Source organism: Lissotriton vulgaris, chromosome 6, assembly GCF_964263255.1.
Source record: "Lissotriton vulgaris chromosome 6, aLisVul1.2, whole genome shotgun sequence".
Taxonomy (NCBI): domain Eukaryota; kingdom Metazoa; phylum Chordata; class Amphibia; order Caudata; family Salamandridae; genus Lissotriton; species Lissotriton vulgaris.
The window spans coordinates 415,000,177-415,014,383 of record NC_141694.1 but is presented as its reverse complement, the minus strand read 5'-3'; the positions used below and the strand labels follow the sequence as shown (position 1 = coordinate 415,014,383).

Below are 14,207 nucleotides of genomic sequence, written 5' to 3'. Positions count from 1 at the left end.
AGGATCAGCCATTGGTTTCTTTAGCAGTGGTGAGATCATGGCGTGTTTCCACATAGACGGGACCTTTGCAGTGGAGATGGATAAATTCAACTACTGGCAGATTACTGACAGTTGTGGAGTGCCCAAGAGTTTGAGTACGGAATTTGGGAGGGGGTCGATTGGAGAACCTGATTTCACTCTCCCTAAGATATCTTGCAGGTCTTGAACATTCATCTCAGGCCAGGATGTAAGTGGCTCATAGGACAGATCTGGTGAAAGGGAGATGCCCTCCTCCCTAGGGCCAGAATTTGGGTTCCTCGCGGTGTGAGCCTGGTGCTGTTTGGAGATGTCCTGATAGATGGTCTCAATCTTATTAGTGAAGAAACGTGTCAATTCTTCACATTGAACATTATTCAAAGGAAGGGGTTTAGCTCTGGTGTTGGAGCCCGCTGACTCTTTTACTAGATTAAACAATGTTTTTGATTTGTTTGTGGCCTCAGAGATTGTCTTCGCCACATACTTGACTCTAGTTGTAGTGCAGGCTTTGTGATAGAGCTTGAGTTCCTTCCTGTAGATCAGGCCGGCTGCTGGAGAATAATCTTTCCTCCAGCCGCGTTCCAGACGTTTACATTTGGACTTTTCAGCCTTCAATGAATAGTTATACCATAACGCTGGAGAATTATGGGTTTTAAATTTATTATGAGCCAGTGGCAAGCATGTGTCTAAGGCTGCCAAAAGCCACTTGTTTGTCTTCGTGGCTACTATCTCCAATCTGACCATCTGGGTGCGCCGGTCCTCGACTGAGACCTCTTCTGTCGGTTTGCCGTGCAGTGGCCGTTTGGGCGAATTCGCAACTTGGCAGTTGGAATCTGGACGCTCTGGATTGGTAAGAACCGTTGTACGGTACTTGCTGCGAGCTTTTGGACGCCTGGATTGGCAAGGCAGTTTTAGGATACGCTTGCTGCGGCTATTTGGTTTGGTGGGACTAGTCATATTTGGTTTTGGATTTGGGTTATATGCGTTGCAACACATATAGGCAGGTAATGATGAGATATTTCTCCTGAACTTTGGATTTGAGCAGCGCAACCTTTTATGTGCCATTTTGATTATAATATTGCATATTTTGCACTATTTTTGACATGCCTGCTTTTAGCGCACTCCATAAGTGGTGCTGCTGTTTTGGAAGAAACCGGTTAAGACTTGATGAATCGCAGCCGGCTCCCCCAGAGGGAACGCCTAATAGGGACATGTATGTGAAGTTTGGTCTTTCCCCTATAATGTACAGCACATTGTAGTGGAAATACACGAAAAAGGATCCTGAGTTACGTTGGCCTTTGTATGGATCGTTTGATTTGCGTAAAATTGAGTATGTGGAACAGTGTATGTGTAAGTGACAAGAGAGGCAAGACATGTTTGAATGTGTTCGTATGTGGGTAAAGGAAGTGCGTGAGCGCGAGAAACGTGAGAAAGCGCTGATTGAGAAGGAACAACGAAAGAGTGAGCATAAGAAAGCGCAAGAGTTGAGAAATCGTGAAGTAAAGGAATTGGAAGAAAAGCAGGAAAAGGAGCGCAGATTGCAGATATCTGGCCAGTATGCTGATCGACAGCCTCTTTATCCTCTCCTTAATAAAACTGATGATGATTTTTCGTTATTAGATCGCTCTCCGCCTCCGTACGCTGGTCCGTCCGCTCCGAGAGGGGGAGGTGAGGATTCTGGATCACCCCCAGAGAAGGTAGACACACGGTCTATGTTATCGAACGATCGTATGGCTGAACTTCGGAAGATCACTTTTCGTGCACTTAAAGCTACTGTTTCTCTTTCTGAAATATTACAGTCTCTTGAAGGATGGCATGATAGAGTGATTGCTTCTTTTGGGAAATATTCCGCAGTTCTTGAACCTGATGATGTGGTATCAAATTCTAAAGGATTGCGTAAAGGTCTATTTCTTCCTTCCCAGGTGCCCGACGCGGTTCGACGGCTGTTTGCTTTGCGGGACGAGAAGCTTCACCTACGGGAAAAAGCGCGCCAAAAGAAAGCGGAGGAGGAGAAAACGAATACGAGCGGCGACGGTAAGCAGTTGTCTATCTTTCACTCAGATAAGATCGAGCTAGTGCATGTTAAGCCTATGTGAGAAGCAGAGCCTTTGTATGTTCCTCCTAAAGGAGTGGGTACTAGTTCGGATAAATCTTCTCCAGATGCTAAAGGGTATTTCATTTATAATTGGGTTTACACTCCCTGAAATAGAGCAGATGTTATGGCATTAAAAGCTGCATTACCCGACCCACGAAAGAATCCTGCCGCCTTTTATGAGGAAGTTGAGGGGGCTCTAAATTCTTGTACTATGACATTAGCCGATATCGATTTATTTTTTGGGCTTATATAACCCCCGATATGTGGAGATCTGTGCGGAAAGTAGATGATCTTGTAACCTTTAAGGCAAAATGGGTGGATCTTGAGGATGAGGATAGAGAAAGGAAACCTGCGCAGAAGCCACCCCAGTTGATATTAGAACTTCCTGCTGCCATTTTGACTAAATTAAAAACGATTATCCCTCCTAAAAAGATTGATTGGACTATGTTAGCGTTGTGTAAGCAAAAGGTAGATGAATCAGTTTCAGATTTCTTTTCGAGGTTTGAGGAAACTTTTCATGATTTTAGTGGCCAGTCGCTTACGGACGACACGGGCCGACATCTTTTTGTTGATAAGTATGTTTTGAATTTATTACCAGGAGTGGCAGCTCGGTTAAAGCGAGTGAAAGCTCTTGGACGACTTCGTCTCCAGCATCCCTCCTGACGATGGCTCAGTATTATGAGCGTCAGGAATTAGAAGCGAAGGGTAATGAAGAGAAGAAGTCTAAAGATTTGAAAACAAAGGTTCTGTTAGCACAAGTGTACGGTCCGCCTCATAGGGGTACCGATAGGGGTGGTCGAGGATCTTATGGTTCTTCCTTTGTTCGTCCGAATTTGGCTAGGGATCAATGTGCGTATTGTAAGTAGATGGGCCATTGGGCTAAGGAGTGTCCATTGTTGCGTTCACAACGGCAAGGACGTGGTCAAGGACCGATGAGAAATCGTGGGGGCCTTCCTGGCCCCAGGGGAAACACGAATGATCGTGCTAGGTTTGATTCTAATATGCGAGGGCAAGATGGGTCTAATGTTTTTGATCGACGAAATCAGTATCAAATGTCTGATTACGAACGCTCTAAATATCATGATTCACAGTATGCATAGGATTGCGTAGGATGGGGTAAGGAATCAGTTAAAGTGGCAGTAGATCAGAGGGGTCCTTATGTTACAGCACATGATTTGGGTTCTACTGGTCGGTTTCTGGTTGATACAGGAGCTACTCGTAGCGCTTTGTCTAAACAATTGGTTCCGAGGGCTCCCCTGTCTGGCTTAACGATTACATCGATAGGGTTCGATGGAACACCTTCCCTTAGCCCGCTGTCACAACCCCTTGCATTTACGTAGATAAGTTTGTTGCACCATGTCCATTTTTGCTTTCCCCAAACACTCCTGATAACATTGTGGGTTTGGATATGCTCAAGCATTTCAGAGCCACAATACGTTGCTCCCCTGAAGGAGTACGTGTTATTTTAAATGACAACTATCAGACAATAGAGAGGGTGTGTATGGTTAAAGAGGATACTGCATTTGCCTCTTTACCTCGTACTTTGTTGGCTACTTCAGATACTGATGTGGGACAGATGGTCTTCCCCCTGGTGCACATTAGTGTAAAGGAGGGAGCTGTGTTGCCACGCCTACCTCAATATCGTATTTTACAGGAGGGGGAGGAGGCGCTCATACAGATTGTGCAGGATCTCATTAAAGTGCGGGTAGTAGAAGAGGTTCCATACAATGTTTGTAACAGTCCTATCGTACCGATTCTGAAGAAAGACACTGACAGTAGGATTTATCGATTTATTATTGATCTGAGGGAGGTGAATAAGATAGTGATACCTCAATACCCAGTGGTTTCTAAAATTACGACACTTCTTACTCTGGTTCCGCCAACAGCAACAACGTTTTCCGTTATAGACTTGAAGAACGCTTTTTTTTCTATCCCTATTCATCCTGATAGCCGATATCTCTTCGGCTTCACTTTGAATAATCGATCGTATAGATTTTGTAGAGTTCCACAAGGCTATACTGAGAGTCCTAGTATCTACAGTCAAGCATTGAAACGACAATTGGATTTGTTTGTTCTGCCTGAAGGTGTGGCGCTTATACAATATGTCGATGACATCTGGTTGGCGGCCGATATCCCTGAGCAATGTGAGAAGTGTACATTGTCTTTGCTTTCTTTTCTGGCATCACACAATCACAAAGTATCAAAGAAGAAACTGCAATATTGTAGACCAAAGGTAACCTACTTGGGTTAACTTTTGTCTAAGGAGGGGCGTGCACTCACATCGGATAGTATTTAAGTAATTTTGGACACACCAGCACCTTCTACACAGAAGGATGTTTGAGCATTTTTGGATCTTACTTCTTTTTGTAGGCAGTGGAGACTGGGTTTTTCACACATACTTAAACCACGGTTGCCACTTTTGACGAAAGACACTCCAACTCCCCTTCCCTGGACAGATGAGTGTGAGAATGCTTTCCAGCAATTACGACAGGCCCTTTGTTCAGCACCAGTGTTAGGCACCCCTGATAACACAAAGCCTTTTACATTGTATATACATGAAGGAAATGGATGCGCATTATCAGTTTTAGTGCAGATGCACGGTGATAAGCAACGCCCTTGCTCATACTTCTCAGGCAGTACTTGATCCTGTTGCTCGAGCGTTGCCTGGTTGTTTTCGCTCTGTTGCAGCGACAGCAGTGTCAAAAAAACGTCAGAGTGAGGGGATCGTGTTATCTTATAAGCTGTTGGTGTTGGTCCCCCATGCTGTTGATGCTCTTTTAAATCAGACAAAGACGCAGCATTTAATTAGCGCTCGTTTAACAGGATATGAGCTGACGCTGTTGGCTCCTCATATTACATTGAAGAGATGTGCAACACTAAATCCAGCCACGTTGTTGCCATTTCCAGCGACTCAGCCTGAGGCGCAAGACGCACATGATTGCATTTTCGTGACTGAGGAACAGACAAAGGGTCGTATTGATTTGCAGGATACGCCCTTTTTAGATGTAGATGGAGAACTGTGGGTAGATGGGTCTTGCCAAAGCTGCCAAATGGTACGACTTCAGCAGCATATGCAATTACCACGCTACATACAATAGTGGAGACATCACGCATACCGCAGAAATCAGCTCAGGCAGCGGAACTGATAACATTGACACAAGCATGTGAGCTTAGTGCAGGGTTATGCGTAAATGTTTACATGGACAGCCGCTATGCTTTTGGAGTAGCGCACGATTTCGGCCTGCTCTGGAAGGAAAGAGGGTTTCTGACATCACATGGAGCACAGATAATGTACGGAGAATTAGTACATAATCTTTTGACTGCGTTGACGTATCCAAAGAAGATAGCTATAGTGAAATGCAACGCACACAAGAAAGTAACAGATAAAGTGGGAGAAGGAAATGCTTTTGTAGCTCGAGTAGCACGAGAAACTGCGATGCAGCCTGACTCCACTTCAATGTGCGTCGTGAAGTCACAAGCTGAACGATGGCACGATGCTAGGAAGGAGGTACTAGAGATACAGAGGACCGCTTCCAATAAAGAACGGGAGCAATGGTCTAAAGATGGAGAGTTGGATGATGAAGGTTGTTTGAGAAATAAGCAGATGCATAAGTGGAAGTTACCCATAGCTTTTGTACAACCTATGGTTCAGATGACACATGGGCTAGCATATGTTGGAGCTTCAGCAATTGTGAAATTGCTTACGCAAGTTTGGGAGCATCCAGAGATTACTAGCACGGCTAAGAGAGTAGTACAGACCTGCATGATTTGTCTTAAGTACAATCCAGGAAAAGCATCACGAACTCCAGCAGGAGGATTTGCAACACCTACTGCACCTTTTGAAGTTTTGCAAATGGATTATATTCAGCTTGAACGCTGCAATAATCTGAAATATGTCTTAGTTGTGGTTTGTGCATTCAGCAAGTGGATTGAAGCATACCCTACGAAAGACAATACTGCAATTACTTCGGCAAAGGTGCTATTGAAGGAATTCTTCCCTCGAAATGGTGTTTGTAGATTGTTGTGGAGTGACAACGGGCCTCATTTTATGGCGGACATTGTCAAATATGTCCTGAAGATCGGAATAAAACAGAAATTCCATGCAGTGTTCCACCCACAGTCAGCAGGCTTGGTGGAAAAGTACAATGGTACTTTGAAGCTTAAAATAGCAAAGATACAAGCTTCTACTTCTCTGTCTTGGCCAGATGCTTTGCCTTTGGCATTATTGTCTATTAGATCAGTACCACACTCTCGAACAGGTCTTACTCCTTATGAGATTGTATTTGGGCGTCCCATGAATATATGGGGAGTGCCCAAGCCAAGCTCAGTGTATGATGTACCTTGTGTTTTAATGAATTACTATTTGGCACAATTAACTGACAGTCTGGTTTCTATTCATCAACAGGTTCGAGAAGCACTCCCTGACCGGTCCACAGGTGAAGGCCATAATCTCCGAACCGGAGATTTCGTCCTTATAAAATCATTCGAGAGGTCGAGCAGTCTAGAGCCAAGGTGGTGTGGTCCCGAGCAGATTCTGCTGGCGACGAGAACAGCCGTCCGAGTCACCAACCGGAAGAATTGGATCCATTCTGTACACTGTCGGAAGGTGCAACCCGGATTGGTGGAGCCTGCTGTATTGGCCGACCATCGAGAAATCCTGACTGCGGAGAGAGGCCGTGCTGTGGTACATGACGAATCTGAGGAGTTCTTCCCGGACCCGACAGTTCCTCGAGCGAGGAGATACAATCTACGACTGAGGAAAGAGCCTGCAGTTGTGTGATAAGTTGTCAGAACAGCCCCAAGGTTAGTGAAACGGAGAGACGATGAGGCAAGGGGGGGATCAGCCCTGCATTAGTGTAGTGACACCCGTCTTGGCCCGCTGGTGAAGAAAACAACGGCTGCCTAGGGGGAAGAGTTCTGACAACCCTTTTTTTGTTTCAAGAAGATATTGCTTGTACATTTCTTCGAATGGAGAAGAAGAAAGTTTTCTGTGCTGTTGATGAATACAGGCGTCAGCAAGGCCTGCGTATGCGAAAAGGGTTCGCCCTTCTGTACACAGAGTCCTCAGACTTACACAAGAAATTGGCACAGAAACTGGAAATACAAAAACATAGTTTAATAAACCTTTAAATGTGGTACTACAACCTACACAACACTCTACAGTATTGTACCAGGTAGCACAAAGAACTTAGACATGCGGTCCCCTTTTATACACAAAGAAGGGGCTCATAAGTGGGCGGTTACAGCTAAAAGCATGATGTACAACCATATATGGACATTTCTTGAACATGATCGATACATGGGTGGAGTTAATGGTTCTTGAGACCCGCCGAATGCACATTCCAATCTACGCTAATCAGAAACAGATGTGACTCCTACTGGACATGCGCTGGACGCACAAGGAACTATTTATAGCCTGTTGTTGGGCAAACTTTAGGGGTGACAATCAGTGAGGTAGGACTTGCCTCGTGGCGAGCACATGGCAATGTATGGCACACAAGATGGATGCCAGAAAACAAAATGGAGTCTGGCCGTATTTCAAGTACGGGCGGGAAAACTAGAATAAAGACATGATAGCACGTCTTCAGCGAATGCTTAATACTATCGCTGTTTTATTTACAACACTGTAGGGTTCATTGCTGCTTAGCAGTTGTTGCTACAATCACGTGGTTTGTCGAGGATGCAATTCCTGCCCATGAATTGTATGTTGTTTCCACTCCAGTGCCAGATGAGCATTTCTTTTATACGCTTCCATATCAAGAGTTGAAGCATCGACAGTCATATTTGAATAACACTTTCATCCAGATGCTGCACCATACCCATGTTGCCACTAATGCCACAAACTGTTGGATATGTGGTATGATGCCAGCACACCAGAAGAAGGGGTGAACACCATTCAGACCACTCCCTTTCTCTCATAATGGCTCTTGTCGAGCATGGTACACTTTGTTTTTTGCGACGAGGAAGCCTACAGTGGGCAGATTACTTTCCAGACTGAATAAAGAATGCCATCAGGACAAAGAAGGCTTTCCACAAGCCAACAGAACTATATGGGAGTGTTAAGAGTATCGACCGGAGAATGATTCAACGCCCTACATTTTCACGAACACTAGAGACATTGTTGGAAATGAGAAATTTGTGATTTCAGTGGCCCAAGCACAAGCAGATTTATGTGTTTAGAGTGTAGGTTATATCCCTGTAGGTGTTAGCGACTGTATTATCGTACTGAATATTGATGGTTTAAATAACAGCATATTTTTGTCTTCTCATAATACCTATTTCGTATGTGGTAATAGAGGTTATTTTCAATTACCAGCCGGATGGTCTGGAGTGTGTTATGTAGCATTTTTACTGCCGCCTGTGTTCCTAGCACCTGCATCATACCATAAAGACTTGAAATTATTGAATAATGTAACTGTGAACAGATATATGCGAACTCTGTCTATTGATGATGTAGACCAAACCGACACTAGTTTTCAACAATATATAGATTTTAATTTAGGTTTATTTTTCTTCGTTGGAGCTGCTCTGAATAGTAGAAAGATACGGCGATTAACTAGAGTTGTAGAAGCTGTAACGAATCAAACTGCTGCAGCCCTTGGAAATCTCACTGAAGAACTGCAAATTACTAGAATTGTTGCTTTGCAAAACCGTATGGTGTTAGATGTTATATTAGCAGATAGAAGTAGCTGCTGTGTATTTATTCCTGATCATATTTCTTCTGTATAAAAAGCAATCAATAAATTACATAAGATTGCTGCTGTTATACATGTTGAAAATGGAACCTGGACTTTTTCAAGTTGGTTTTGGACTCTGATCTCTACATGGGGCTGGAAAGTTCTTACTGGCCTATGTATAGTTGTCGCAATTATTTTTACATGTTGTATATGTATCCAATGTAGTCCAATGATATGTTCCCTATGTGTTTCATTCTGTGTACCTAATAAAAGAGCTGTTGCTGAGGCTCTCCTTCAGAAAAGCATGACTAGAGAGATAGCTGAAATGATGAGAATCAATATTAACGATGAGTATTTAGATTATCCTAGGAAACCGAATGTCTTCAGCTAATGCTGAAAGGGTCGTCTGTTGTAAATAAAACAGCGATAATGTTAAGCATTAGCTAAAGACATGATATTGTAGCATATGAATTACGCTTTCCTGCTCTATATTGAGTATTGTTCGGACTCCATCTTGTTTCTTTGTCCACCATTTTGTATGCTACATATTGCCATGTGCCCGCCATGAGATGAGTCCTACCTCTTCGCTTCTCGCCCTTAAGATCTGCCCAGCAACAGTCTATAATTAGCCCTTTGTGCGTCTAGCGCATGCTCAGTAAGAGTCACATCTGTCTTTGATCAGCGTAAATAGGAATGTGCTTTTCGCGGATCTCAAGAACCGTTAACTCCACCCATGTATTGATCATGTTCAGAAATATCCATATATGGTCGTAAATCATGCTCAGAGTTGTACCCGCCTACTTATGAACCCCTTCTTTGTGTAAAAAAGGGGGCCATGTGCTTGAGTTCAGTGCACTACTCTGTACAATGCTGTAGAGTGTTGTGTAGATTGTAGTACCACCTTTAAAGGTTTATTAAACTATGTTTTTGTATTTACAGTTTCCGTGCCAATTTCTTCCTATAGTCGAAGGACTTCGTGCACAGAAGGGCGAACCCTTTGCACTAACAGGCCTTGCTGAGGCCTGTACTTATCAGGATAGCCGCTATAACCTAAATCTAAAATTCACCATTAAAATAAATCACAATACCATTGAATTTCTAGAATATTAGTTGAAGTGAAAGATGACACCATCCACACTAGACTTTTTAGAAAAGAAACAGCTGGGTATAGCATTCTTCATGCCTGAGCTACCATCCGCAGAATTTCAAGAGAAGTGTCCCATACGGAGAACTTCTGATGGAAAAGAGGAACTGCAGCACCAATGAGGCATATGCAGCAGAGGAAAAGAGGATGATAAGCAGAAGGGTATGCTAGGAAAACCATTAGAGTAGCAGTCGAGAAGGTATCCAAGATAGACAGGGCAAGCCTGCTGACACCAAGATGCTGGGAAAAGAACAAACCAGAAGTAAGACTGATTGCGACTTTTAACTATGAGTCTAGAGCCATTCATCAGATTGTGAGGAAACATTGGCACCTCATTAGATCAGATATGACTATTGGAAAATTAGTCCGTCCCAACCTACACATTACCTACTGGAAATGCAATTCCTTATGTGACATTTTGGTTCACAGCCATTTTGTTCAGGGCAAGACAACTGCAGGATACTGGTTGAGGGAACTCCCAGGATTTTACAAGTGTGGGAAAAGTAAAGCTTGTACCAACAGTTCCAACGTGAGAAAATATAGCCTCCCTACTGGTAAAACTGCAAAAATTCACAAATTCATTACTTGCATTAGCGATTATGTAGTATATGTTTTGAGATGTGTATGTGGTTTGAACTATGTGGGCAGTATAATCTTTCCAGTGAAAAAGATGGAGTTAGAACATCTTCCGGCAATCAGAAACAAGGACATGACATATATGATTGCCAAACATTGTGAACAAACACATGGGAATGTCAAGGATATGTGTTCTAAAATCTCATTTTTTTGATATTTACTGGATCCCAGCCCATGTGTCAGGGGGCAACAGAGAACGCAAGTTGAGGCGAATGGAGTCTGAGTACATCATACAATTCAATTGCAGACACCCTGGTGGCCTCTACAACGATGAGGAGCTCCACGTTCACTTAGGATAGCGTTAATTTTGGAATACCCAAAATGGGTTTCACCATTTCAAAATATCCTTTTGATAAAGCGCGAATATGTGTTTAACAGAGAAGAGATGCATTCACAATAGACCCCCATTTGTTTGGTTTGTTTTATTTTCTACTTTTAGGCTTGTTTTCTTTTTGACACTTTTTCTTCGGGATAGTACTGGTAGGTTTTGGAACTTTAGAACATAATTAGAAAATTTACAGTGATTTAGAGGGGAGGGACTCAGCCACTGGGCGCAACTCCACTGCAGGGTACATCTGACACATGTACTTTGAGTCTGCCACTTAGTATGCATTGTATAGTGGTCACACTGACCTGAAAAGTTCACACTTTGCCTTATGTGTACAAGCTTATTATTAATTTTAGTCAAAGTTAACAAATTGTTAAATTACAAATGTAGATATCACAGTATATAAATGTATTTATATATTTTGTCACACATCGAGCAATGTTTACAGCAGACAGTCTTTCTTCCTTTCTGTAACATGAGATTATATCATGTTCCATGTGAGTCTGTTGCCTGTTTTATTATTGTTTACTCTCTTGTTTTTGTAGAAAATAGAGTACTTCCAGGTGTGTGTGTGTGTGTGTGTGTGTATATATATATATATATATATATATATATATATATATATATATATAATGGTTAGAGGGACGTTATAGTTACGTTCAGATTTTACACACACATTGCGATAGTAATTCTCTCAAGAAACTATAACTCATGCCCTAAGTTAGCTATAATTCACACCCCCGCCATTCACAGTTTTCCTATCAATAATTTCAAAGCAAATGTTGCAGTGATATTTTCAATGAAGTCATAAAAAATGTCATGACTGATGTAGATGTGGGCAATTAGCAGTGCATGGCAAGGACATAAGTTATAGTTACTTGAGATAACTGAAACTATAACTGCTAAATTTGTATGGTTTTATGTGTTTAAGATCTAGAGAGGCAGTGGAAAAATATATTCTCTATGCAACCGGAGAAAATAGATGATGATAATAAACAAGATTTCGTTTTGAACTTATCCAAATCTATTTTATCAACAACTGAACATCAACAATTTATAAAGGCCTGTGTTTTTGTCCAGAAGACCACTTTGATTTACAGAAACACGAAATTACTGTAAGAACTGATTCCAACCTCAAGAGATACAATGAGAATTGACCAAATAACTGATCTAAGAACCATTCTGGAACTACAAAATGACAATTAGCAACAACAGTAATGTCATAATCTAACATATACATAGGTATTGCCTGAATGTGGCATTGAAACAGACACACACCAATACAGTGATATGAGACCATGCTCACAGGTTTGCCCTATGCTACCTCCTGGTAACAAAATAGACTTGTTTTTATGCATCGGTGACATCGGAACTGGAAATAATACCAAGATCTCATTACAAATGATGAAAGGAAATTCTCACTAAAGAGGAGAGACAAGCAGTGAGATTTCTACAAGACTGCCCATCATTCATCATAAGACCCGCTGACAAAAGGCAGAAATATATCAAAGAGGCAAACTGACATTCTCATACCAGGTATGAGAAACTGGCTTTAAATCCCAAAATGAAAATAAAAACCAGATCGATTACAAACTCAAAACCTAGCATTCATTAATATTGATTAATGAGATTAATATCAGTATCTGAGCAGAAAATCCCAGAATTCCTGCTATTTGTTTTCTCCCAAAGATTTATAAAACTAATTAATCTACCATAGTCCTGGCCCCTTGATATACCTCCATAAAAATATTGTTGACCAGAGATTTTTATTTTTGATATGTGTTTTTTTGTCATTAAGGAAGTAATTTAACTTGGGCAAACATTGTTAATCTGGGCCGAATTGTTCTGGATGACATTTTTAAAAATGGCAGATTTGTTGCAGTGATGAGGTTATATTTCAGGAACCATGAGATCTATTTTCTACATTTTCTTGTCAAAACATAGGTTTTGGGGGTCAAGTAGTCTCATAGTGGCAGAATATAACTCCTCAGAGCAACTCTTCCACCATTTTTTAAAAGGGTAGCTTAATAATCATGTGTTTTAGCCATCAAATTGGTAATTTATTTTGATATTGTTTTTGTTTCAGGTTTTCAGTTGAATCAAATTTGTAAACATGAGGGAAGCACGTAGTAGCAGAGGATCTTTACCTCCAGACAGAGTGTTGCTAACTACAAAATCTGAGGATTCCTTCAATGAAGAAAAATGTGTTATATGCCAAACTAATCCAAAAGGAAAGCTAACATCAACTGCGGCGGGACAGAAGAGAATACGAGATGCTGCAGAAATACTGCAAAATAAGTTCACAAAAGATTGAAACTTATATGTGAAGAGGATAACATATTTTATCATTGTAACAACAAATGTTACAAGTTGTATACAATGGAAACATTATTAAAAAAATATTCAGGAACCAGAGAATCACAACAAGACTCTGAGTCTTCTGAGAAAGCGACCACAACCAAACTCAGTGCCTGTCCAATTAGAAGTTCAATGGCTATCCCTAATCCACCTCCAACAACTGATCATAAAGCACATGATCTTCATTGTGTTATCTGTGGTTTGTCAAAACAAGGGTCAAAGGGATTGACAAAATAACAAAGTACAGAGCATGTTAGTCTCAAAGGGCAAACATGATTTTATCTGCAGCTAGTTTCTTCCAAGATGAAGTTTTCAGCTAAATCACTGATTTAAACAGTGAGGTGAATGTATTTGCAGTGGATTGGTTTGCTTACCCGAACTGCATGGATGCATACATTCGAAAATATGATTGTACAATGAGCTCCCAGCAGCATTGTAACTGCGAGCCTATAGTTAAATTTGAACTTTTTGAAAAAGCAAACTAGGTTTGAAAGCCACACTTAAGGGCTGGCTTCGGGTTCACACTCAGTGAGATCAGAGAAATAATGGTCAACATTTATGAAACTGTATTGATCGATAATAATGAAATTAAGATTTTTCTGGTGCAAATGTAAAGTGACAGAATTCGTTTTTGTTAATCTAACAAAAAGAATGAGCCACTTCTGGTGTTCTCAGCTAATTTGACTCCTGAAGTTCTTGCTTACAAAAGAATGCCCACATGCATCAAAGTCAATTGCATTCGCAAACTGTGCGCATCGCAATTTTCGGCCGTTTGCAAATGTAATTGACTAATTTGGAATGCATCATGCATTTCGCAATTTTAGGAATCGCAACCATGTTGCGATTTCTAAAATTGCGATTGCATTTAAGAAATCGCAATTTCAGATTTCTTAAATGCAATGCATGATTATTTTTAAATTGCGAATTCGCAATTTGGAAGGGGTAAATTAGCAT

At 41.4% G+C, this 14,207-nt stretch overlaps 1 protein-coding gene across 2 annotated transcripts; it reads left to right on the top strand.

Annotated features, from left to right (window-relative positions):
* The first annotated feature begins 510 nt into the window (after window positions 1-510).
* On the top strand, window positions 511-13,317 carry LOC147707409 (uncharacterized). Of its 2 annotated transcripts, XR_015296617.1 has the most exons (3): window positions 511-2,049; window positions 6,516-6,913; window positions 12,982-13,317. XR_015296617.1 is itself a non-coding variant. In XM_086926431.1 (2 exons), the coding sequence occupies exons 1-2, from the start codon at window positions 1,389-1,391 to the stop codon at window positions 6,533-6,535; spliced, it is 681 nt and encodes a 226-aa protein (XP_086782557.1). In that variant the 5' UTR covers window positions 511-1,388; the 3' UTR covers window positions 6,536-11,388. The 2 variants fall into 2 exon arrangements, 1 of the variants encoding a protein (XP_086782557.1); XM_086926431.1 differs by lacking the exon at window positions 12,982-13,317 and having other exon boundaries at window positions 6,516-11,388.
* The last annotated feature ends 890 nt before the right edge of the window (window positions 13,318-14,207 follow it).

Excerpts from the sequence above, each read along its gene's own strand:
- LOC147707409 (XM_086926431.1), top strand. The coding sequence starts at position 1,389 with ATGTTTGAATGTGTTCGTATGTGGGTAAAGGAAGTGCGTGAGCGCGAG. Across the intron at positions 2,050-6,515 it reads AACGAATACGAGCGGCGACG|GTTCGAGAAGCACTCCCTGA; the intron begins GTAAGCAGTTGT and ends ATTCATCAACAG.